This window comes from Pipistrellus hanaki (genome assembly GCF_964339955.1).
Source record: "Pipistrellus hanaki genome assembly, chromosome: 7".
Classification (NCBI taxonomy): Eukaryota; Metazoa; Chordata; class Mammalia; order Chiroptera; family Vespertilionidae; genus Pipistrellus; species Pipistrellus hanaki.
The window spans coordinates 12,715,953-12,740,470 of record NC_140509.1 but is presented as its reverse complement, the minus strand read 5'-3'; the positions used below and the strand labels follow the sequence as shown (position 1 = coordinate 12,740,470).

General features: G+C 52.7%; 1 protein-coding gene across 6 annotated transcripts; it reads right to left on the bottom strand.

The window, feature by feature from the left end:
• Positions 1-65: 65 nt before the first annotated feature.
• Positions 66-24,127, bottom strand: TJAP1 (tight junction associated protein 1). Of its 6 annotated transcripts, none has more exons than XM_084889787.1 (12): positions 24,028-24,127; positions 23,431-23,527; positions 14,383-14,512; positions 7,499-7,596; positions 6,417-6,539; positions 4,997-5,025; positions 4,133-4,294; positions 3,871-3,937; positions 3,604-3,633; positions 2,776-2,883; positions 2,588-2,671; positions 66-1,844 (listed from the first exon to the last, which is right to left on the bottom strand). In XM_084889787.1, the coding sequence occupies exons 5-12, from the start codon at positions 6,513-6,515 to the stop codon at positions 747-749; spliced, it is 1,677 nt and encodes a 558-aa protein (XP_084745913.1). In that variant the 5' UTR covers positions 6,516-6,539; positions 7,499-7,596; positions 14,383-14,512; positions 23,431-23,527; positions 24,028-24,127; the 3' UTR covers positions 66-746. The 6 variants fall into 6 exon arrangements, with proteins under 6 accessions (XP_084745913.1, XP_084745915.1, XP_084745917.1 ...); XM_084889789.1 differs by having other exon boundaries at positions 23,431-23,557; positions 24,028-24,072; XM_084889791.1 differs by lacking the exon at positions 3,604-3,633.
• Positions 24,128-24,518: the final 391 nt, after the last annotated feature.

The following is a 24,518-nucleotide window of genomic DNA, read 5'->3' as shown; positions in this document are numbered from 1 at the left end:
CATCACAGGACTGGGAATACTCAAGAATGGAGAGCAGAATAGTCAGTAACAGACAAATTAGTCCATAACAGTAAAATAGTTTCATTTAATTTTAAAATAGTCATTAATGTGAAAATTTCCCCAAGCTGGGAGTAACAGTCTAGAGCCAGGAGTGGGAGGGGAGCAGGCCTCCTGTAGAGCCCAGCTGGAGGCCCCAGGCCCGGCCTCCATCCTGAGTCAGCCCCTCCCAGCCGGAGGGCGTGCTGCGCCAGGCCCTCAAAGGCAAAGGCTTGTGCAGGGGGTTTGGGAGGGAGGGAAACAGGTAAAAAGTAAAAAGGTTAATAGAAAATAGGAATTAGAGGTTAATCATCCCAATAATAGCCCCTCATCAAAAAACAAAACAACGCACCTCATGGCTAAGAAAGGAAGGAGGATGAACACTGATGTGATAAGCCCCTCAGCTCCCAGAACAGCCCGATTTGGGCTGGCCTGATTTGGGGAAAGATGCTGAGCCCTGGCTGCATGTTGCTTTTGGAGAATAAATATTTCAAGAAGGGGGAAGCCACGAGGCAAGCTGGGGCCAGGCAGTCAATGCAGCTGGAAGGCCTGGTGGGGCCCACCACTTGGCCCTCCCCGTACAAGGAACAGAGCTGTGCAGGCCTTGAGGGATGAGAGTTCCAGGCTTGGCTGGGTGGAGACAGTGAGCTGCAAGGACCAGGTCTCCTTGCAGTCGCAGTGCAGCAGTGGCAGGAAGGCAAGCAGGGGCCTTAATTGAGCAGATTGCCCTGCTCCTGGGCCTGGGTCAGGCTGTCCTTGCGGTGTAGGTGGTGTACCCCCATCCTCTTGGGGCTGCGCTGGGGGCGGCTGGAGCCGGGGAGCGCCCAGGCCCTGCCCTCCGTGTGAGAAGCACCAGGCCCCGTCTCTGTGCCGGTATCACGGGGCAGCAGGCTCTGTTGTTCTTCCTCGGGGCTGATGGGCAGATTCAGCTCCTCCTCCTCTTCCTCCCTGGCAAGGCCAGAGTCAGGTTCTGTTGGCAGCAAAAGCCGGCTCTCACCAGGTGGGGAGGAAGGTGCCTGAACCCCCTCCTCTCTGTCAGCGGGGCTCAGCGCAAACTGGCGCTGCAGCGCAGGGAGCGCATCATGTCCGTAAGCTGTGCCCTGGGCCACAGTGGCTGGTGGAATGCGGTCAACAAACGCCCGCTGCCAGCTGGCCAGCAGGTCGTCCTCGGAGCTGGCAGAGCTGGCTGGGGCACTGAGAACTGGGGGGGCTGGGCTGGGCTGGTGTTGGGGTGAGGCCTGGGCCGATGCATGGCTGCTGGGCACTGGGCTCGGACGGCCCCGCTCACTCCCCTCCTCCACCAGGCTCAGGGAAATGGCCTGGCGGGTAGCATACGTGCAGTTGGGCAGGGGGCTGTTGTGGGGGATTCGCACCTTATCCTCAGAGAACTCTATCACCTTTCGGCCAGGATACAGAGGGTGTGGTGGAGATGGGGTGGGGTAGGGGCTTAGTTTCTCAAAGGCCGGCAGAGGCAGCTCCTCATCTGGGGAGCCCTCCGCAGTGCTCAGAGAGTGGCACTCCCCATTGGGTTGAGGGGTGGGGCTGCCAGGGACTGGGGGACTGGCTAGGTCACCTGGGTCACCCCCGCTCATGTCTACATGGACGAAGACATCCTCAGCCAAGGGGCGCCCAGCACTGCCTGACTGGGCCGAATTGAGCAACAGAGACTCTGGCTTCTCCAACACGCGGGCAATGACCGAGGTGGGTACCACAGCCCCTGGTGCCAGGCCGGGGGCAGGGTCCGGGCTGGCAGCCTCTTGACCACTGTGCAGATGTTTCCGAACCATGTCCTGCAGCTCACAGGGCAGCTGGGGAAAAGGAGCAGAAGGAAAGAGAGATATGAATGATCCCAACCTAAGACAGGCTGACTCACAGCAAAACATGGCTACCACATGCATGTGCCACTGTGTGCTTGGCACTTGGCTGTCTCTTGTGCTTGCAGCACGCCCAGGCGTATTCTCATTTCACACAAACAGGCTCGGTAGGGCTAAAATAACTTGAAGCTTTTGATTAACACCAGCAGGAACTGAACCCAGAACTGTTGCCAAGGCTCAGGTGCTCTCGAATCTCTGTCTCTCCCACCTTAGCAGTATCTTCTGCCCAAACCAGACGTAAGTTTGAGGCTCTGTACTGACCGCAGCCTTGGGAATGTCCCACCACTTCTGTAGGCGCCATCAACCTTGAGCCTGAGGATCTGGGGTCTGGAGTTTGCCCTTTGGGGTCAGGGGATCAGTGGGGCCTAATGCTCTCTAAATATTCTTATGGCTGATAGCTATGGCCACCCCTCCTTCCTGCATGGGATCCTGAAACTGAGTCCCTCTCTCCCTGTCTCTGTTCCAAAAATACCCTCAGTCCTAATGATCGGCAGTGACAGCATACAGGATACCAAACAGTGACAGAGTTGACTGCTTGAGAGGAGACACAGAGGCCAAGGGAAGGCAAAGCAGCAAGGGTAGTGAAAGGCAAGGGGATGGAGAGAGAGGAAGAAACTGAAGACAGAAGAGTCCTAGGAAGGCTGGACTGGCATTGTTGGGGCAGGTATTGGACTCACATCAGCGAACTTGTGGTTACGGAAGTGGGACTTGTTGCACTTGAGGAGCTGCACAGCCAGGTTGCAGTCCAGCCGGTACCGCTCCTGCAGATACAAATATGGTTCAGAGTCCAGCCCTGTCCCAGGGAGCAGGGCTGGGCCAGGACAAAGCTGGCCACGGGCAAGGAAGACCCCGGAAGTGCACATACGTTGAGCTCCTCCAGCTTGTTGATGGTGTTCTTGGCATCCAGCAGCTTGTTGGTCAGCTCTACGATCTCCCAGTCCAGTGTCTTCCTATCCATCTCAGCCTTCTTGATCTGAAGCACAACACTTGTGGTGAACCCAGCCCACGCCCCAGCCAGCCCTTCCTCCCCCTTCCCTCCTCCCAGCCTGAGACGCAGGAAGCCACAAGTGCTAGGGCAGCCAAGGCAGATGGAACAGACAGACAATGGACAGACAGAAGGAGACCAGACACTGCTGTTCTCCGGGCTGACTGTGGGGCAGGAGCTTTCCAGCATGACCTGGGCCCAGCAGTATAAGAGGCTGTCCATCCCTTGAGGGAACTCTACATACCAGGCAAGGGGCTGTACCTGGGAGGAGAAACAGTGCAAACGTAGGCACTGAAGCCTATGTATGGGGGTGTTTCCAGGATCAGACTAGGAAGAGGGAGGAGGGAGGAGGCTGGGTGGCAGCTGGGGGAGCCTGTGAGATTATCTAGATGAGCTGGAAGGGAGCTGCAGGCTCTGATCTTCAGGTCATGGCTGCATCGATGGCCCCCTCCCCCGGAAGGCTTGGGTTTGCTGACAGTGCAGCGAGAGGCTGTGAGAGTTCAGTAGTGACATCCATCAGTACCTCTGCCTAGGCCAAGAGCAGGCTCCCAACTGTCCCCTAGGAAGGAGGCACTGACTACCGAACAGGCCTCACATAAGGAAGAGAATAGGATCGGGCAGAGGGAAATGACCAGGGCCCCGGCAATCCCAGGTCTTTGCTGAGGAGGAGGCCAGGGCAAGGTAGAAAACACACAACTCAGACGCAACTGCAAAAATCCAGCTGTGGCTAAGAGAGGCCTGAGAGGAGAGTGCAGCAGCAACGGTGGCAGCATGAGGGGGAGACGAGGAGAGAAGAGAAACAGTGTGAGCATTAAGACAGTCCTGACTTGCAGAGCACATGGCGGTCCCCTCCCCACCACTGCCCCCGCCTCCCTCCCCAAGCCACAGGGCAGAAAGGCATTCCCTTGGCAAGTCCTAGCCCCCTGCTATGCTGTGAGCACAGTGCCAGCCAGACTGCCCTCTTGGACAGGTTACCAGCGTGTGCAGCTTGTCCTCCAGCTCCTGGTTGGCCCTCTGGGAAGCTGTGTAGCTGTTCTGCAGCCTGGAGAGGAAGACAAGGCAGACCCCTGGGTCAAGGTCCATTTCTTCAGGCCCTGAAGGATCTTGGGCAAGTCATTCTCCTTCCCGAACTTCAGTTTTTCTTCACCAGAATCAGATGGCTTCTGAGGCCTCTTCCAGCTAATCCCCAGTGATGGGGAGATGTGTGCACGTGTGTCCTAGCCCCTTGTTCCCATACCTGCGGAACTTGTCCTTAAATTTGTCCAGCTCCTCGCGGCTCTGGCCCAGCTCCACCTCCAGGCAGTCCTGCCCAATCTCCAGCTCGCGTTCCAGGTCCTCGGTGCGCCTGGTGGCCAAGGCCAGGCGCCTGCGAAGCTCTTCATTCTCCTGCTGCAACAGCCTGGCAGGGGAGGGGTCAAGGGCAAAGGGGCATCAGAGATAGAAGGGCCAGCCCTGGAGCCCCAGGCTGGTCAGGGAGGAAGTAGAGATGGCATGAAGACAGGCAACTAGGGGCAGGGCACTCTTGAAACTCAGCCCTTCTGGCCCAGAGAACACAGCCTGGCTTGGAGAGTGGGGGAGGCAGAGGGGATAGATGTTAGTCCCCCACCCTCCCCCTCCCTGGAGAAGAATGAGAAGACAGAATTGGGTGGGGGGGATTCTAAGTCTGTCTCTGGTTACAACCCAAGCCACCAAGCCCCCAGCTCCAGTTTCCCCATTGCACTATCAGCCTGCTCCATTATTAATCTCCTGGAAATCCAGCCCAATACTGCCCCCCTCTCCAGAGGCCTCACACGGCTGACAGAAAGGGCTCCAGGGAGGCAGCTGGCACAGAAGGGCCAGGAGCTGGGGAAGAGCTTGCTGGCAAGAGCAGGCCCTCAGAGCCATCCCCTCCTTGATTCCAGGTTCTCTTACAGCCCATGGGACAAACCTGTTTTTCCAAAGGAATATCCACATCAAGCCTCCTCCCAGAGTCCCTAAAACACCCCACCCCAACCCAACATTTACTCTACCTAATCCAGGGAGAAGCCAACTATACCAACAGCCTTGCCTGGAGCTAAGAGGGACAGCTGAGGCAGGGCAGGCTCAGGCAGCAGATACTCACTTCATCCTCTCTGCGTCAGTCAGGGACTCCTGGGCACAAAAGAACAGAAGCTTGAGGCTCAGCTCTAGGCCACTGGCCTCCTGAGTGGCCCACCCTCCAAAAAGCCCTGGGCCACTGCTGAGGCCCAAGGACCTTCACAGCAGGGCTGCAGTGAGTGTCCTGTAGAGATGGAGGCAATCCAGCAATGCCCAGACAAGCCAGACCACTCTCTTCCCATGCCAACTGGAAGATTCAAGAACCCCTTCCAACCCTCACCAGCTCCAGTCCCTTAGGCCTAGAGCCAGTTGCAAATAAGTCCTGGTACCCCCGTCACCTCTCCCAGGGATAGAGAGCCTCAGCTGCTCACTGGGATCTTGAGCCCCGCAGGCATGGCGGAGACCTCCAGAGAAGTGAAGAAACCAGGCTGGGATATAGTAGGTCCTGAGCTCTGACCATTAGGCAGAGGCTCGGGAGGAACAAGTGCAGGAGAAAAGGAGAACCGCTGGCTAATCCTGACTGAGGAGTGAAGTGTCTCTTCTTGCCTTTAACCTCCTACCCCATCCTCCCGAAACCCCTATGTTGGTCACAGTCAGGGCTCAGCCAGACACAAAGCTGAACAGCCACGTGCTATAGCAAGCGGGAAATGTCACTCCACATAAACCGACTGCTTCAAACGCCAGTCAGTCAGGGTCAGGAAAATGCGGAGCGTGCCCCAGACCATGGACTTTGGAGCCACTAACACCTGGAGTCGATCCATTTCTACCACATTCTGGTTATATCAATCTGAGCCAGGGCACCTCGCACAATACCTGGCCTGTTTATTCACTATCTCTGAGCTGAAATGGGCCAGTCACGGCATCTCTGCCCTGACTCTGACCAAGGTGGCCATGGTACCCTGATGCTCAGCATGTGCTGACTCTCTCCAATTCTGTAAGTGCACTCCAGGCATTGCCACAGGGAGGACACCAGGTAGCAAGGAGAATAAACCACCACAATACTCGTTTCCTCCTGATAGTGAGCTTAATGAGGGAGGATAACCAATGTACTTAACAAATGTTAGCCAGAGTAAAGCTGGAGGAGGGCCTGACAGTGAGGAACAACTGGTCTGGTGCAAGTAGCTGGAGCATTGCCTTCATCATCACATCATCACCAGAGGAGAACGAGTCTCAGCCTCCAGCAGGTTAGGGCCCCTCGGCCCGGTGGGCTGCCTCTCATAGAGAGAGCAACACTGTCATTTCTGCAGAGCCACCAAGGCTCTGGGCCTCCTGACGTGTGGACATGTGCTCATGGCTGGCCTCTGTGAGCCCGCACTGCCCCCACCAGCAATGCCATACTCTCACCCAACTCAGGGGCCAGAGTCCCCCAGGCGGGAGAAGTCAGCCAGACAGCCAGCTTCAGAGGCCCACCTCCGCCAGGCAAAGTGGGGTCCCCGTTTGCTGACCTGCTGCTCAAGCTGGGACCCAGGCACGTCCAGCCGCAGCTCCCGATGCTCTGGTGGTGCCTTGCGGTAGGGTTTCTTAGCAGGGGCCGCACTGCTCATTCTGGGAGGTGAGGGCTCCTCAGCCTGATGAGGAGAAGCAAGGAAGGAGGGGCCTCAGAAAGGAGGGCAAGTGGCCTCTGGATTGAGGAAGAGGATGATAAGGGAACATATGTGGGAGCCACCAGGCAGGCCCACAGACTTGGGCCTGGCTGGGGTCACTAGAAGGGCTGGATCCTGGTGTGTCAGTGCACCCGAGGAGTCAGGAGAGTGCTGAAGGGGGCATGGGTCCGATGGGAACAGAGGGGTGAAAAAAGCAAGACCTGGGACCTGGGCCTCACTTGCCCGGGGAGTGAGCGGAGTGTGTGAAGGCTGCCAGCCACTGTCCTGTGTGGGCTCAGAAGAAGGCTTCGAAGGGAAAACTGCTCTCTACACAGACCAGCTAACCCTACTCTACAATGGGGCAAGAACAGCACTGGTTTCACAGGGTTATTGTGAAGGTTAGGTAAAGCACTGAGAATAGTACCTGGCACTTAGGAAATGGTTAATAAACATTACCTTAAAAAATATAACTTTTGCCAAGACCGGTTTGGCTCAGTGGATAGAGCGTTGGCCTGTGGACTGGAAGGTCCCAGGTTCGATTCCGGTCAAGGGCATGTACCTTGGTTGCAGGCACATCCCCAGTGTGTGGTGTGCAGGAGGCAGCTGATCGATAATTCTCTCTCATCGATGTTTCTAACTCTCTATCCCTCTCTCTTCCTCTCTGTAAAAAATCAATAAAATATATATATTTTAAAAATATATAACTTTAAAAAAATTAAAAAAATAACTGTAACTAGAAAGTAAGGTTTTGAGGCTATTCTCCCAACCCAGGCTCCTCAGTGGGGTCTCTGAACTGGAGAGAGTCCTGAAGACCAAGCCCCACTAGCCGCCATCAGTCTCCTTTCACCAGCCCCTGGGGCAGGAGGCGCCACCTGCCTGCCCCCTCACCTGCCAGCCTCCCCAGAAGAGAGCCACGTGGGGGTGCGGGCCTCACTCGGACATACCGTCTGTTTGTCAGCAGCTTGCTCTGTTCCGCTGTCCGGGAGTTAGCCCTCGGCTCTCCGCATCCCACGGCCCCTCCACTTCCTCTTGCCAAAAGCTCCTGAAACCGGAGAAGGGAAGAAAGTGGAAACCAGGTGTCAGCCGCCCGTCTGTCAGTGCCACAGGCCTCCCTGCCCAGTCTGGGACCTGGAAGGCACCCCGGGGAGAGTCAGGCAGGAAAGCCATGGGACAAAGGGGCTGAGGGGGGCGCGGGGGAGGTGGGGGAGGATTAGAAGCACGGGGCCCTGCCTGCTCTACGAATCCTGTCACGCATGTCTGTGTATGTGTTCATGGTCTCGGCTTACCCACATGCCCAATTCTGAAATAGGTCTAGTCCTGTCCTGTCCTGTCCCTCTCCTACCCCACATCTGTCCTGTTCATCTCTCAGTATCTGCAAACAACTAAGAGTTTGGAGAATGTGGGTTGCATAAGAGAATACCAGGGAAAAGCCTATTGGAGAAGTAAGAAGATGCTAGAAAGAAAGCTCCTAGCAGTCTCCAGAAAGAACCCAAAGATTATCTTTGTGTACACTATGGTAAACAGCCTTTGTGATGACAGGGGTAGGTACAGGAGAGGAAATCTAAAAAGGGCAGCAGTTTAGAGCAATGATGGTTCTCAAACAGGGTGACTTTGGTCCCCCTCACCTCCTTCTCAGATATCTGGCAAATGTCTGAAGATATTTCTGGTTATCATAACAGGAGCGGGTGCCATTAGCATGTAGTGGGTAGAGGCCAGGGCTGCTGGTAAACATTCCGTGATGCACAGGACACCCCCATGAGAATGATCAACACACAACGTTGGCAGTGCCAAGGCTGAGAAACCCTGGTGTTCAGACATTTGCCAGAAACCCAAGTCTGGGGAGCCGAGATGCTGGGGTTCCAGGCTCAGTGATGCTGACACTGTGTGGCCCTTCCTCGTTGGATAAGCCTTTCTCACATGTCCCAGGTGGCTGGACTGAGTCACCCTGTGGTCCCCTCCAAGTTCTTGGGGTTCTGAGCTCTGCCCCCATCTGTAATGAACTAGGCTGCAGCAGGGGGGCAGCAGCCACCACAGGGACCAGCGGAGGCAATAACCTTAGGTGGCCTTCTGGGCATAAACAATCTTCCCGCTGCCTTCCACCTAAACAGAGCTGGGGGCTGAGGGAAGCCTTGCGGGCTGGAGCGTGTGCTCCTGCTGTTAGGACATGCCCTGGCCATGACTCTTGTCACATTCCAACAGGGCCAGAGGCAGGAAGAGGTGAGGGTGTAGGGAGGGCGGGGAAGCAGGAGTGGCCTCGCTCCTCTGTCTGAACAGCTCGGTCTCTGGCCTGGGGTTCTCGGGGAGCTGGGGTGTGACAGCAGGCACGAGCCGCCAACCTCACCCCTTTGATGGTGAAGCAGAACGTGTCCCCACAGGGCACAAGCAGCATGCTGTGCGGGGCTGACTCCCTGCACAGGAATCCGGGCAGGCCTGAAAGGACAGTACATTCCTGGGGTGTGGGAGCAAACACACACCCCCACAGGTTCCCCAGGGCTACCCCTCCGGAGGGCCCCAGGGTGAGAGTTCCTATGGCCTGGCAGGGAGGCCCAGGAAGCCCAAACCAGCCTGGGTACCTGGATTCTGATACAGGGGGTACAAGTGGAAGTGTGTATTTGAGTTGGAAAGGGGGGTAGAGCCAGAAACACAGGAGTAAGTGCTACATGCAGCCAAAGAGATTCTCCAAAACCCAGGGGGCTCCTGTGCTGGCCTCTGCCTTCTCTTCTTTTCTTTCTTTCTTTTTTTTTCTTTTTAATATATTTTATTGAGTTTTTACAGAGAGGACGAGAGAGGGATAGAAAGCTAGAAACATCGATGAGAGAGAATCATTGATCAAGCTACCTCTTGCACACCCCCTACTGGGGATGTGCCCGCAACCAAGGTACATGCCCTTGACCGGAATCGAACCCGGGACCTTTCGGTCTGGAGGCCAACACTCTATCCACTGAGCCAAACCGGTTTTGGCCCTTCTCTCCTTTTCTATGGAGAATCCAGGCCCCTCTCCCATCTGATCCTGTCAGCTGGGCAGCCCCTTTCCCTGCAGGCCCCTTTACGTACCCTCCTCTATTCTCAGCTGCTGCTTTTCTCCCCTACCCTATTCCTGCCGATGCCCAGCTGTCCCCTGGGCACCAGGATGTGTGTATGGGCAGGAGGACACTGACTGCTCAGATATCTGGTAATTCTACCTGTAAGGAGAGCAGCCTTACTCCGCAGCCCTCCCTCTAGTTGCCACACATCCCACAGCTCGTCCTGCCTCATCCTGCCCTCAGGTCCTCACGCCCCAGCCCCTCAGCACATATTCCCAGAGCTTCCACAACCGGTCAGTCTGGCTTGCTGAGGGGCAGAGTGGATGTGGGTGGCAGTGACATGGGGAGTAAATGCAGGCACGGACTTCCTGGGACAGACGGTGGGGAGATGGGCAGGTTCTCCCCCAGCCAGAGCATACATTTTTCATGCTTGTCAGTCACAGAGAGGGGAGCCACTCCCACCTGGGAAAGCAGAAGGCAAAGCCCACCAGGGAGCCTGCAGTATCCTCACTCAAGTCCACGAGGGAGAGTCTGTGCCACTCCCTGCCCCCCTCGCTCCAGCTCCTGAGATCTGCTAAGTGCCCCAGGTACAGCGTCTAGGGGCCCACGATGCCGGCGCTGAACGGGAACACAGTGGGCCTGGCAGCCCGCTATCTTGACTAGACGCGCTGCAGGGAAGGGCAGACTCAGGGGGAGAACGAAGCCAGGTGGTGTGGGGGACAGAACAAGCAGCAGCTGGACACCAGGCCCCCACGCTGAGAGATGAAAGGTAAACTGAAAGGCAGCAGAGCAGGCCCTCCAGGAAGTCCAGCTAGCAGGGGCAACCTCCACTGGCCACATCTCTACCCAGAGGTTCCCAAGTGGCCTTGCGTTTCAACCCCGCACAGAGAAAAGGACTCCAGGGAAAACAGCGGGACGTTCAGAATGGGCCATGGGCCACGATGAGCGAGTGAGCAGCCTCTGAGCACTGGATGCCCAGCTCTGGAAAATGGTCCTTGGAAAGTCCAGAGATGGACAGGGGAAGAATATTACTCCAAAGCTACGTGAGCTTCAAGGAACTGGGGCAGATGACTAAGGATGTGCAGCTACCAGATCACGTGCTTGGTTTGGACAAGTACAGCTGTGCTCTGGGAGAAAGGCTGAGGCCCAGGATAAAACCTCTGGCTGACCCAGTTTTTTCGGAGCTCCTTGGGCTGGGCCTGCAGGCACTGCTGAGGGAGATCCCAGAGCAGCAGTAAACCCTCCTCCCCATCTCAGGGAGGTGAGGTGAGAAGAAAAAGCAGCTCTCCTCACCCTTCACCACCCCACCAACCTGCCTCCTCCTCCCTCTTCTGCATAGTATTCATTCTTCACTTACTCCAAACCAGTGTGCAGGAGAGATTCACCCCATATCTGCTGGGGGGGGTGGGGGGGAGGTGGTGGTGGTGGTGGTGATAGCTTCCTAATTGCCATGTTGCAATCTGCCAGTCAGTGCAGGCCGCCTGTTGCCACCTGCCCTGTATTAAATACCTTCTCCCTGATTACAGCCCAGGGGCATGATTAGCTGCCTCCAGAGAACAAAGTCTGCTTTCATTGGAAACGGTACTCTCACGCACAGTGAACCCGCACTGTGAACCTGAACAGCTGAGCGGGGAGTGTAGACAGAGACGGATATAAGGAGAAATGTGTGCCAGACGTAGGCTGAGCAGTATCCTTTCATCAAAGCACAAAAAATTCCCCAAGAGTCACTCTTTAACCAGGAGATGGGACTCATACCTGCTCCTTTTTGTGGATGTGAAGTATGTGTATGTGACCATGGACCTTCGCTGCGATCAGGGATCACCACTGCTGAAGATGCAGTGTTTTCTGGAGAAAATTCTTCAGAATCCTGATCTCTCCAAACCATTATCCTTACTCCTACTCCCACCGACACCCACAGGAGGCAACAGAGAAAGGTGCAAGTTCAAGAGCCAAGGACGCCCTCTCCTTCCTTCTGCCATCCTTCCTATGGGTTTCCCGAAGGCCCAGGGCAAAGTCAAAGGTGCAAAAGAAGGGAGGTCCAAGCACCTCCTCTGAGCGCTCAGAGGCCACCCCTCAACACGGCCCAGTGAGGGAGACGGAAGTAAATCCAACATGGGTGCGGCTCCTTGGCTTTTCAAACTTCGGCCTTCCCTCACCAGATGTCTCCCCCAGGTCCACGTTCTGCTCTACAACTTCACTGCCCGGTTCAGCTGCCCTGGAAAGACGGCCTGCCTCCACCCCCACCCCCACCCCCACCCCCACATCGCCCATGCTCTCTTCAGGAAATGATGGCCCCAACATATATCTGGGCTCAGGCTATTTCGGAACCTGATGATACGCCTTTCTGCTCACAGCTGGCCGTGAATCAAGCAAGTGGGGCACCTTGAGGGGTCAATGAACGCAACCTCTCAAGAAGGGCCCCACATCACCAGCAAATCATTCAAGCTCTCCTTCATAATTCACCCAAGAAAAGTCTAACGTAAGTCAGCAATCACTACTGCTTTTAAAATGAAAGGAAAACCAGCCCTTCTTTAGCATACTCCAGCCGTGTTGTATTCTGCCTTAATTCCCTTGGAATCCAGCAAGATATAAAAAATAGAAATAAGTACAGGCCCTTCCAAAAGCCCCTAATCAACTGCTAAACCATGAATGTCTGATCGCACAGGAACTAGAGCCTCCTCTGTGAGACTGTCCTCTGCTAACAGTATGTGTCCTCGGCTGTGGAGTCTCTGAACTCTGCAAGCCTGGAGAAGGCTGCACTGCAAGCTCCTGAAATCCAGGCTCTGCCTCCAAACAAGGCCTAAGAAGCACAAATGACCACCCTGCAAGGGCCAGTCCTGTAACCAGGTGACTGGGCAGGGGCTGCCACCAGCACTAACATGGCCCCTCTCCACCTGGGCTGTCAGTGAACAGCAGAACAGTCCAGCACAGTGAGCGGATCCAAGAGCTGTTGGGCTCAGCTTTCCCCACACGGACCCCAGGTGCCCCTCCCACTTGCAACCAACCCCCCGTTTCCGGCATGCAGCTGTTCCTGAGATACATGAGCAAAGCCCTCAACAATCCTGGGCGCGTGGCGGGCAAGCAGCCAGCAGCTCATGGAGTGGGGCCTGGGCAGGCTCTGTTCTGGGCTGATGACTAGGCTGGAAGATGCCAGTCTGTGCCCAGACTGGCCTGCTGCCCCTCTGACAGCCATGCTGCCACCCCTCTGGGCAAGTACAATCTCACCCTCTTGGGATAAGCTGCCTGGGGCCCTGACCTGGCCTCATGCCTGCTCTAAGAGGAACACACTGACAGGTTTTTAAAAGCCAAAATGGGTGGGTATTATTCTGTCAGAGTAATCCTGAGGACTCAGAACTGGAACTGGTGACCTTCAGTGCTCACCTGGCTCCCCACCTGAGCAAATACCTCAAAGTCTATCACCCGACCGCATTCAAGCAAACACTAGACAGGAACAAAGGGGCTAAAGACTACTGATGATGATCCAAGCAAACCAAACCTCCCTCCTCACAAAGAGAGGGCCAAACTACCCCCAAGATCATAGGCAGCACTTGACAGTAGTCCCATGCCCTCTCCTAAGATGGAAGAACCAAGTGAGGGGTGGCGCTGAACTAACCTCCCCTTCAGCTTCCTTTGGCCTTCCTGGTCAGAGCTGGCCACAAACCCCTCCAGCTCGCTAACTCAAGGTCCCTAAAAGTCTGCATAGCATCTACCAGCTCTCACATCTACACACCCCACCCCACGCTAGTAGACACACCGCTGCCTTCTCCCTCCTACCCCAAGAGTATGGAACCACTGTGCGGGCCTGCAGGTCTCAAGTTCCCTGACCAGCCCACCCCACACTGCACGGCCTCCGGAGCAGGAGACCTGGTCTGTCTAAAGAGTTACCTGTGCACAACTCCAGGGAGCTCCAAGCAGCCGGCCTTCCTGTTATCTCGGGAACCCCCTTCTCCTTTCCGAACCTAAAGGGCCATTCACCAGCCTCCCAATCTCAGGCCAGGGCCTCACCTAGGCCCATGTGGAATCCAAGGCAAGTCCTGCTCCCTTGGGCTAAGGCGCCCTTCCCAGCTCTTCTGGGCTAAAGTCCTCCTGAAGTTCCAGCTGTGGAAGGCAGTGGGGGAGGGCGCCAAACTCCACCCACACCACCTCCCAGAGTGACAGTCACCCATGGGAGCTTCATCTCAGATGGTACCGGGTTCTGGGCTCCTGCTTTCAATTTCAGTAGCTTCACTCTTCTGCCCAGGGAATTTCTCACAACCAGGCCAAGGTTTTCTTCCACCTCCACAACTCCAAGGAGAACCTTGCAGCTAATCTTAAATGATTATTACCCTGGAGTGAGAATAATGGGGATACCATTCAATCCTCCTCTTAAAAAAATGAAGGAAACTGTTCAGTCTAAAAGAAAATCTCCACCTGTCTCTGAGGCAGGAGAATGAAACAGTATGCTAACCAAGGGACATGCTCCCACTCCATGGTGCTGAAGGCATATTAAACAGAAACTACCCAATTCTGTTTTCAGACAGATCTGGGCAGCATGGTACAGACTGAGGGGAGGCCAAGTCCAGCAGCAGGCTGGCAGATGGGCAGGTGGCTGTGCCTAGGAAACCCTTCTCCCTAGCCACGAAGAAGACACATCCCACCCAGAGCAAGGAGCCTGGGAAGATGGAGGGAACCCAGCTATTAGGATCAGAGGAGATGGCATGAGGTAAGCTAGGGGGAGGAGGTGGCTGGACTGCGGGAGGGAGAGAGGTCAGAGGCACTGCTGGCGGTATTCCCAGAGCAGATTAGCTGGCCCAGGTCAGACTCACAGGGTTAGTGTCTTCTCCCCAACCAGCCAGCTCTCCTGGTTAGCACGGTTAGTGACAGACTCATGGCAGACACCCTCCAGGCACTCCATATAAACAGACAGCTTGATTTGTGAGCAGCCCAGCTCCGGAGCTGCAAAGAGAGAACAGAAGGAATGCCACGCTGCACATGCCCAGGGTACACAGTGCACTCTCCTGACAGGCGAGGCTCCTCTGGACTTAGCCTCAGACCCTCGGGAGCTTTCTCCCACCCAGAAACCATGCCAGGCAGAGGGACAGCATTCCCCTGCCACGTCGTGAGTCCAGCTCACTGACCCCGTGTAACAGGCTCTCTGGTTGGTCAACAGAGAGGTCAGCTGTCGTGGAAAGGTTGCTGCTACCGGGCGGGGCAGCTCCTTTCTCACTTAGTCCCCAAACACTGATGCCAGGCTACCCCAGAGCCCTGAAAGCTGGGTTGTAAGAACACAGCCACCCACAGCTGCAGCTGCCACCCATCCGATGCCTGTGCTAGCAGAGTCCACCCACCACCTCCCACAGGCTCTGAGGAAAGGGGCTGGGAGAGAACTGGCTCAGGGATCAGAAGCTGCAACAAGAGCTGCGTGGAAAGCACCGCACAATGGGGCAGTGTGCAACCCGGCCCAGCATGGCCCAGCACGGGAGGGACACACACTGCCGCGTTTGAGTTTCTGAAAGGGCCAGGGGGATGGCTCTTCCCTGGGAGCTGGCAAGGATAAAAGCTCTGCTATAGCCAGGCTCCAACGGGGACCAGTCCACCCCCTCAGAATGAGCAATGGCAGAGAGACAAGCATCACACTTTCCTGAAGCCTGCAGATCGGCCCTAAGGGAAGTAACATGCCCCGGCTTACAGACATCAAGGCAACGCAGCCACAGCAGTGGAGCCCAGAGGCCCCACAAGAAGTGCCTCTGGGGCGACAGGACAGGAAAGCTTCAGCAAATGTATTGGCAAATACTGCTGTGTTAAAGGAAAGGCAACATACTGTCAGGGGAAAAACAGGGAGGGACCCTCCCTTCTGCCTGGATAGCCCTGCAGAAGAGATGACCTGGGGTAGAGAGGGGAGAACAGTGACCAGCCTAGCCCCACAGAGGGGCCTGGCCCTGCTCCCAAGAGTTAATGGTTAACGCAGGCAGGCAAAGCCTCTGATAGGCTTCCGACTGCCTGCTCTCGGGGTTCCCCATATTGCTGTGACAACAGCCCCAGAGCTCAAAAGGCCAAGGCCTGACCACGCAGGGTGAGATAAGCATCTAGAAGAGAATTCTTCCTGTGGGCTCTGACCTCTTCTCTGGACTGATAAGAAAGCATGGCCAGCCTGGCTGATGTTTCTCAGTGGTTAGAGGGCCAGGGTCAAAGGATTAAGGGTTCGATTCCCAGTTAAGGGCTCATATCTGGGTTGCAGGTTATATCCCCAGCCCCAGTGGGGCATGCGTGGGAGGCAACCAATGGGTATCTCTCATATCAATGTTTCTCTCTTTCCCTCCTTCCCTTTCACTCTCTGTAAAAAATCAATGGGGGGGGGGGGGAGGAGATCCACAATGGAAAGAAATGAAGGATGGAGGGAAGGAGGGAAGGAGAGAAGGAGGGAAGGTAGGAAGGGGGGAAGGGGGGAAGGAGGGAAAGAAGGAAGGAGGTGAAGGAAGGAAGGAGGGAAAGGGGGAAGGAGGGAAGACGAGAAGGGAGGAAGGAGGGAAAAGGGGAAGGAGGGAAGGGGGGAAGGGAGAAAGGAGGGAAGGAGGAAAGGGGGGAGGGGGGAGGAGGGAAGGAGGGAAAGGGGGAAGGAGGGAAAGAGGGAAGAAGGGGAAGGGGGAAGGAAGAAAAAAGGAGAAGGGGAAAGGGGGAAAGGAGGGAAGGGGGGAAAGGGGAAAGGGGAAGGAAGGAAGGAAGGAAGGAAGGAAGGAAGGAAGGAAGGAAGGAAGAAAGGAAGGGGAGAAAGAAAGGGGAGAAAGAAAGGAAGAAAGGAGAATGCCAAATGCCACTGAGAGCAGACAGCTGACACCTCTAAGAAAGTAACTGACAAAGAATAGGTCCCACTCTTCTCATGGCCAGGCCAGCTGGCTCACCCAGCCTCCTCTCAAACCTGCTTAACATGCAAGGTAGCCTTTCACTCCTGTCAAGAGGCCATCAACGAAGACATGCCTCCCCCAAACTGAGACAAGGAGTAGCGCCCAGTGCTTCACTCCACTTTTAGCTATTGGTTTCATTCTTTTGACAGTCTAGGCCCGTGGTCGGCAAACTGCGGCTCAGGAGCCACATGCGGCTCTTTGGCCCCTTGAGTATGGCTTTTCCACAAAATACCACGGCCTGGGTGAGTCTATTTTGAAGAAGTGGTGTTAGAAGAAGTTTAAGTTTTAAAAATTTGGCTCTCAAAAGAAATTTTAATCGTTGTACTGTTGGCATTTGGCTCTGTTGACTAATGAGTTTGCCGACCACTGGAGGCATTAACAAGGTTATAGCAAATCTGGCTGTGAGCCTGGAGTACACCTAGATAAGACTAGTGAGACAACCAGAAAAGAAAGTAGGTTATAGGGGCACTAAAAGCAGCTCAATAAATAACAAAGAGGATGCCAGAAGCCAAAGACTAATTCAGCAAGAAAATATACCAGTGTGTTTCACCTCCTCTTCTAACCCTACCCTTAGGGGTGTTTTATGAAATAAAAAAGCTGAAAAGGGAGACAGCTGAAACCAAGCACCTGGAAGATCATTTAACCACATTAACTCAACCCTGAAAAGTAATTAGTGACGCTATTTTTAATACTACCACTTTTGTTTATGCAGGGCCTTCCTTCCTAAGCATTCAAAAGGTTTTGCTAGATAAATCCTATTTCTTTAGTCTCCCTGAGGAAGTACTGGGGGGAGGGGAGATCACAGAGTAACCTGGAGGGCTCAGCACAGACTATGTGGGGCAAGCATGCAAACTCGTGGCCCGCCCACAACGAATATTTTTGCGGCCCAGCCAAAAAACAGTATGTAAGAAAACATTACTTTTATCATTGCTCTTGTTCTATTTTATACTATACTTTTCTAAATAAACCTACGTTTCTATGAAAACTAAAGTTGTTGTTTTTTTTGTTTGTTTTTTTATGGCTCACATAAACCTAAACCTTATTTGGCCCGTGTTAGCCTTTGAGTTTGACATACCTGATGTAGGGCCTAAGTGCCTTCATTAAAGGACTGTGGCCCTAAGCAGCTTCAGAGATAGAAGACCTTGCCTCTAGTGGAGAGAGACAGGTTAAGAGCCACTAGCATTAGAGAGCAGTGAGTGCTCGGAGGGTACAAAGGAGAGGAGCCTGGCTGGGGGAGGGGTTTAAGGGCCAGACAGGAAGGCTGCCTTCCTGAAAACTCAGACGTATCTTCCTCGTCTGATTATAAATTCACACTGGAGTACCACCTGGCGTTATACAATTAATAGGTCTAGACTTCTGGAAACAACTTTCTTTGGTGTCTGCTGAGAGCTGGTGTCTAAGAACCACCCCTTTGCCCCCATCAACTACACTAAAAATAAAAAGGCAAAGAGAAGACAGCAACTCTCAGCTACCAGCCCCATTTCGGGGAGTACCCAAGTTAAGCGGGTTCTGTGGCACAAGATCATCCAAGTCCTAAGAACCTGGGTCCAAAGAGTCTGGCTTCCTCGGTGCCTAGGTGTGTTCCACCAGCTTCACCAACACTTTTCAGTTCTTAAAACACCAGGAGGGGATAAAAAAACAAACTACCAGGAGACATGGGTCCTCAAACACACCATCCAGTCATCCCCAGCCTTAACTACATTACAAATCTGTCTGCCCCCACCTGTATCCACCAAAGTCCCCACCAACCTCAAATGCATGTCATGACCCATCAAAGGAGTCATTACAACACACAAATGGAGAGAGGCATCCACAATCTCTTTTTAACAGGCTACTCGCTGACGATGTCCCCAACCTCACCTCTTTTATTGCTTCATCACAGGAAAGGAGACTCTCAATTTTACTCTCAGTTCCAAAATGCTCCTGGCTACCTGGCAGAAAGCAAAAGGCTTATTCTAGTTTGAATACAACAAAGCCTTTTCTTATACACTGAGTTTTTCAAAATGGAATTTGTTCAACAAATATTTATTGAGTATCTTTCATTTGCCAGGCACCGTGCTATATGGGGTAAACTCACTACCTTTAATGCTCAAAGCTCCCGAATAAAAGATAATGCCACTCTCACTTTATAAGGTACAAACCAAGGATACTAATGGTTAAGCAACTTGTCCAAAGTCCCACAGCTAATAAGTGCCAAGGTCCAAAATCAGACTCTCTCACACTGCTCACCCACTCCCAATTCTCCACATACCCACCTTCCCAATCTCCCCTATCATCTCTGGGGGTCAGCTCAGTGAAAAAGATGAACTGAACAGGGAACTCACCATACAAGATCAGTACCAGAACAGAGGTTCAAACACAGTGCTGTGGGGCCAAGAGGAGGAAAGGAAAGCGGGAGAGTCTTCTCATGGGAGGTGACAGGGGAGCTGGGTCTTGGGGGATAAGCAGAGTTTCAGAGATACGGTGAGCATTATCAAGAGAGGACAGTGCACAAGCAAAGAAGAATACAGTGACTGGACGGCCACACCAAGTTCAGGAGCAGCAGGAAATTTAGGAGCAATGAAGAACAGAACAGATGAAGTGCAGTGGCAGCAACGCAGGCTAGAGGGTTGGGTTTGCGCTAGCACATGTGTCAAACACACGGCCCGCGGGCCAAATCCAGCCCGCCAGGCCTTGCAATGTGGCCTGCACCGCGCTGTCATCACTGCACTCCGCTGTCAGTTTATGACATTGTCAGTTTAGGACTGTTCAGTAAACCATTCGGCCCGCGATTTAGGCTGGATTTTAGATTTTGGCCCCTTCTCTGATTGAGTTCGACACCCCTACGCTAGAGTGTAACGAATCTTTGACTAGAATTTTATCCTAAAAAAAAGGGGAACTCCTAGCATTTCTAAGGGAAGAAACATCGTTTTTTTAATAGAAAAATAATTTCAGCAGAGAAGCTAGACCGGAGTTGGGAGAGACTGCCAACACATTTCATTTGTTCTATAGGCACCTAAATAGGTGCATTATAAAGCACCTATTCTGTGCTTATCCTAAATGGGAGGATGCAATAATGAATAAGATACGGTCCCTCTTCTCAGTCTGAGAAGAGTCAGACAAGTAAACAGGCAATTACAGCGCAGGATAAACGTGAAAAAAGAAGAAGCTCAGAAGAAGGGCACTAAAAGGGGTGAGGTCCCGAAAGGAAGTGACATTGAAACTGATGTGAAGGACCAAAAGGGAAGGACGGGGGTGGGGGTGGGTGCGTGGGGGAATGCATCCCGACAGCAGGACCAGCACTTGCAGAGGCCCAGAGCCAGAATGAAGTAAGTTCAGAGTGCTGTTAAGAGACTGAATCCAGGTGAGAAATGAAGGCCTTGGCACTCAAAATGTGGTGATAAGGATGTGAAGGGATTAGGTTGAAAGGTAACACACGAATAAGGGGCGTCTGAGAAGAAACTGATTTAGACAAGTAAAAGAAAACAGTAACGGGGGAGAATCAACTCAAAATCCATCCGACTTCACCCTGCAGTTTAATCATTGCTAAAATGTCATCAGCATCCAGAAAGTCTGAGGACTTCTACCCAAACACAAAGATGTACTCTACGGAGATAACACGTTTCAGCACGCTGCCTGCAGCACAAGAGATAACGAACACTATCCTGAGCACGTGGCTCCTCAGTTAAAGGAGAACAGCAGAGACAAAATCACGTGTGCCACAGGTGATGGTGAAGACAGAGAAGTTCATCACGGGGCTGGGTAGGAATTCACAAGGAAAGCCCTGATCCCTGACCCCCCAACCCCCTGAAATCTGGTTAGAGTAGGCACGCGCCTACTCTGATGGCAGGGTGGAGAGTCATTTACGGGAGAAAAAGATGGGCCCTGCGGGTGACTTAAACAGACAGGGCATGACTCAGAAGGAGGGGAAGAGTGAGTCTTAAATTCAGGGCAAAGGAAAGCCAGTCTATCAAACCGTGGCACACCTCTGCCCTGAGGCTGCGCGGAGGCCCGCCCGGCTCCAGGAAAAGCTGAGCACTGAGCCAGGGTCGTCCTCAGCAACACAAGCCTCAGCAGAAGCACATCTGTTTTCCATTTTCCTCTTACGCTGGGGAAGGAACTGTCTCAAATGCCAGGTTGTGTGAGTTTTTCCAATGTAGTTTGTTACTTGTTTTTAAAAAGAAAGATGCATCCAGTCTGTCCATGAGTTTAACACTATGGCTACTTCAATGGCTCATATCAGTAATCAAAGTCAGAATGCGCCTTATATTCATATGTACATTAATATGTCCTCTCTTCCCCCTCTTCCTCTTTCCTTCCTTCCCTCTCTCCCTCCTTTTCTCTCTCCTAATGTCCTAATGTCTTAATATCCTAATGTCACTCTGCTCATCCAACCGAGGCCCAAGGTTTTGCAAAGGCCAATTTGAATCATGAAGAAAGAGTCCAGATTTGGCTAATATGGCACAGACGGCTCTGCCACCAAGGTCCCAGCACCAGTTATTTCTGAGAGGAAGGAGAGAGCTGTGATGAGCTCAGCTTCTAAAACATTTTTTAAATAGCCAAAAAATTTTACTTGCAAAATGGGTATACATCTAACCATCACAACAAACAAAGATATACAAATTGCCACCAGGCATATTTTAAAGTTAACTTCATACTAAAAAAAAAAAAAAAAAAAAAAAAAAAAAAAGGGCTCAATTGCCAAAGCCAGATTGCCTGGAATCAAATTCCAGATCTGCCACTTATAAGCTCAGTAACCTTGAGCAAATTACTTAACCACTCTGTACCTCTATTTACTCATCTGTAAAATGGGGATAATAGCAGTATTTACTTCATAGGGTTGTTATAAAAATTAGTTAATACATTTAAAGCACTCACAACAGTGCCAGGCACATAAAATGTGCTTGTTAAGCACTATTATCCTCATCGTCGTCACTCAACTGCAAAGAAGCCTCAAAGCTTTAGCAGGAAATCACTGGCTTTTTAACACTTTATTTTTTAAACTATGTTTTTACTGATTTGGGACAGAGGAAGGGAGAGGGGGAGAGATAGAAACATCAAAAGAGAGAAACACTGATCACCTGCCTCCTGCATGCCCACTACTGGGAATCGAGACCGTCACCTGGGCATGTATCCTAATGGGAATCAAACCCAAAACCTCTCAGTGCATGGGACAACACTCAATGAACTGAACCATGCCAGCCAGGGCTTAACAACACTTCAAATAGTTTAAAAAGCTGTGCTTCATTTCTCTAGCCCCAGAATAGCAGCCCAAACCAGTACAGGTCCTCCAGAGAGACTCCAGGTTCGATCATGAAGCAGAGATTAGTGCTGAGATCTGATTAGCATAACAACAACAAATACACATTGCAGGTCAGGTACTGTACTAAATGCATTAATATATTAACTTATTTAACCCTCAAGACAACCCTAAGAGATACTCTTACCAAACACATTTGGTTGATGAAAAAGCTGAGGCATAGAAAGCTATGTAATTTCTTTTTAAAAGATATATTTTTATTGATTTTAGAAAAGAAGGGAGAGAGATAGAAACATCAATGATGAGAATCAGTGATTGGCTGCTTCCTGCACGCCTCACAACCCTAGAATATGCTCTAACCGGGAATTGAACACGTGACCTCCTGGTTCATAGGTCAACCACTGAGCCATGCCTGCCGGGCTCTTTCTTTTTTGTAAATATCCCCCAAGGAGTAAGGATTTTTTTTTATTTTTAGAGAAAGTGGAAGAAAGGGAGGAAGTGAGAGGAGAGGGGGGAAGGGAGAGAAGGGGAGGAAGAAGCATTGATAGCATCAGTGCCTCAGGTACCTGAAGGTACTGAAGCTGGCCTAGTAACAGTGATTGGCATTGGTGTGTCTGGAGTGACTCTTTGAGGGGGGTGGGGGGGGAGGTAGAGAAGGGAGCAGGAGATGGTTAGTGAGGTGTCCAAGATCAAACCAGACCTCCCAGTCCAGGCATGGAGCAGATGTCAGCCCTGAAACTGGCTTCAGTAAGAAGCCTAATTCCAAATTTGGCATGGGCATAACCACAGGGCATCAATGCGAGTGAGGACCATATTCACTGCATTCTGTGGCTCCAGACCCCTTTCTTTTTCTCCAACCCCAAGTCCACTATGTCTAAAGCCATGTTTAGTTTCGCTTAATAAACTGACTTATTTTAAAATGTAATTTGATGGGGAGAGCACAAAGGAAGAGAAGCAAGCTACCAGAAGAGAAAAAGGGCAAGTTCCACAATCCTTTACTTCCATCACCACACTGTCCAGGCTGTAAAGCAGTTCTCAAAATATTAGGGGTCTCAGAGAGTTATGTAATAAACATTCCCAGAGCTTTACACCAGTCAGCTTGACCTCTTACCATAAATTGATCTGGATTCTTCTGCCTTTCCTCCTCCTCTGACCGGACCGACCACCGAATCCACACCCACAAGAACACTAAGAAGCCCTCTTACAAAAAAAAAAAAAAAGAAAGAAAGAAAGAAAGAAAGAAAGAGAAAAAGAAAAAGAAAAGGAAGAACAAATAGAAATGCTGCAAGAGTGAACTCAGGATTTGGTAACAGCAGGTGCCTAAATGGTCAGTGAAACACCATCAGAAATTTGTTTTCTCGTGACTCCCCACCATCTGTCACCCACAAATCTCCACTTCAGGCAGGATACCAAACTGAAGCTGTGATGGGAAAAGTGAAGAAGATAGTGAACATGTAGGAAACTGCTTGTGACAGGGATGTGTTAAACTATGCACAGCCTGATCTCTGGGCTACTTGCCACGTTCGCTTGCACAGGTGAAGGCACACAATTCTGTGTCCGACTCTCAAAAATCAGCATGCAATCCGAGGAGAATACTAATTTAGGGACCACAGGCCCAGGGGAACCTCTATAGAACAGCGCCCTCCTCAGAGTAAATGATTCTCATCACCATTCCGAGCCCATGCATCCTGCTTCCGCCGAGCATGCCAGCCTGTCTCCGGAGGCCACCTTACCCGCTTTGGGGTTGGGCTTGGGCAAGTCGCTACCTCTTCTTCTTCCTCCAAGCAGGCACTGTGATTCTTCCAGTCCCTGGGGCCCCCGAGTCTTCAGCTGAAATTGGGGCAGATGCTTCTATAGGAACTGTGGAAAGGCTGACCTAAGTCTGTAAGGGTCTTTTGGCTTGAGCTCCTTCCTTACCCAACCTGCCCAGCATCCTCCAGGTTCCTCCTATGCTCCTCCACGGGAAAGACCCCTTTGCTCTCCCACCGGCCTGATACAGTCGGACCTCGGCCACAAGCTCCAGGTTTCTTTACTTTTCAGTTTAAAAATTCCCCTCCAAATCGGGGCTCTGCTTCTCCAGGAACCTGCATACCTACTTCAGGCTCCCCTGCCCCGGACCCCTCCCCCAGGGCTGCCATTGGGTCCTTGGGTCCCTCACTTCCTACCCAATCTCCCTCTTTTTTTCTCTCTGTCCCAAACCTTCCACCGTCCCATTTCCTCTTCTCAACACTGGAGCTCGTCCCTCCCCCGCCATACTCCATGCTAGAGCTCCCGCGACCCTCCCCCAAACTCCAGCCTCCCGGCCCGGCTACTCAGACCCCACAACAAACTTTCTTCCGCGGCCCGCTGCCTTCAGGCGGCCATCTTGTCGCGGGGCAGGCCGGGTAGTGGCCACGGCTGTGGGAATCCCCACGCACCGGGCGCCTTGCGTCATCGGGGGCGTGACCGTGGGCGTGGCCTCGTGCTGGGCTGGGGCGGGGGGAGGGGAATGCTGGGGATCTCCTGGAAGCGGGGTTTGGAATCCAGGCACCGGGAGGAGGAAGGAGATGTAGAAGTAGGGGAGTAGCGGGAAGGATGGGGAAATATTCTGGTTCTCAAAGTAAAACAAAACAAAACACACACAAAGAATAGGGGGCAATAGTGGGAGAGTCTTAGCACTGGTTCCCCATCATCCAAAAGATAAAAGCAGCTTCTCAGATTGTCACGCAGAGATCCGCATGACCCAACCTCTTCCACATTCACCAGCCTAATTTTCCATCTCTCCCCGGGATTTCAGGTTCCCAATTGCCCTGTGTATTCAGGTCTTCAAATGCCCAAGCCC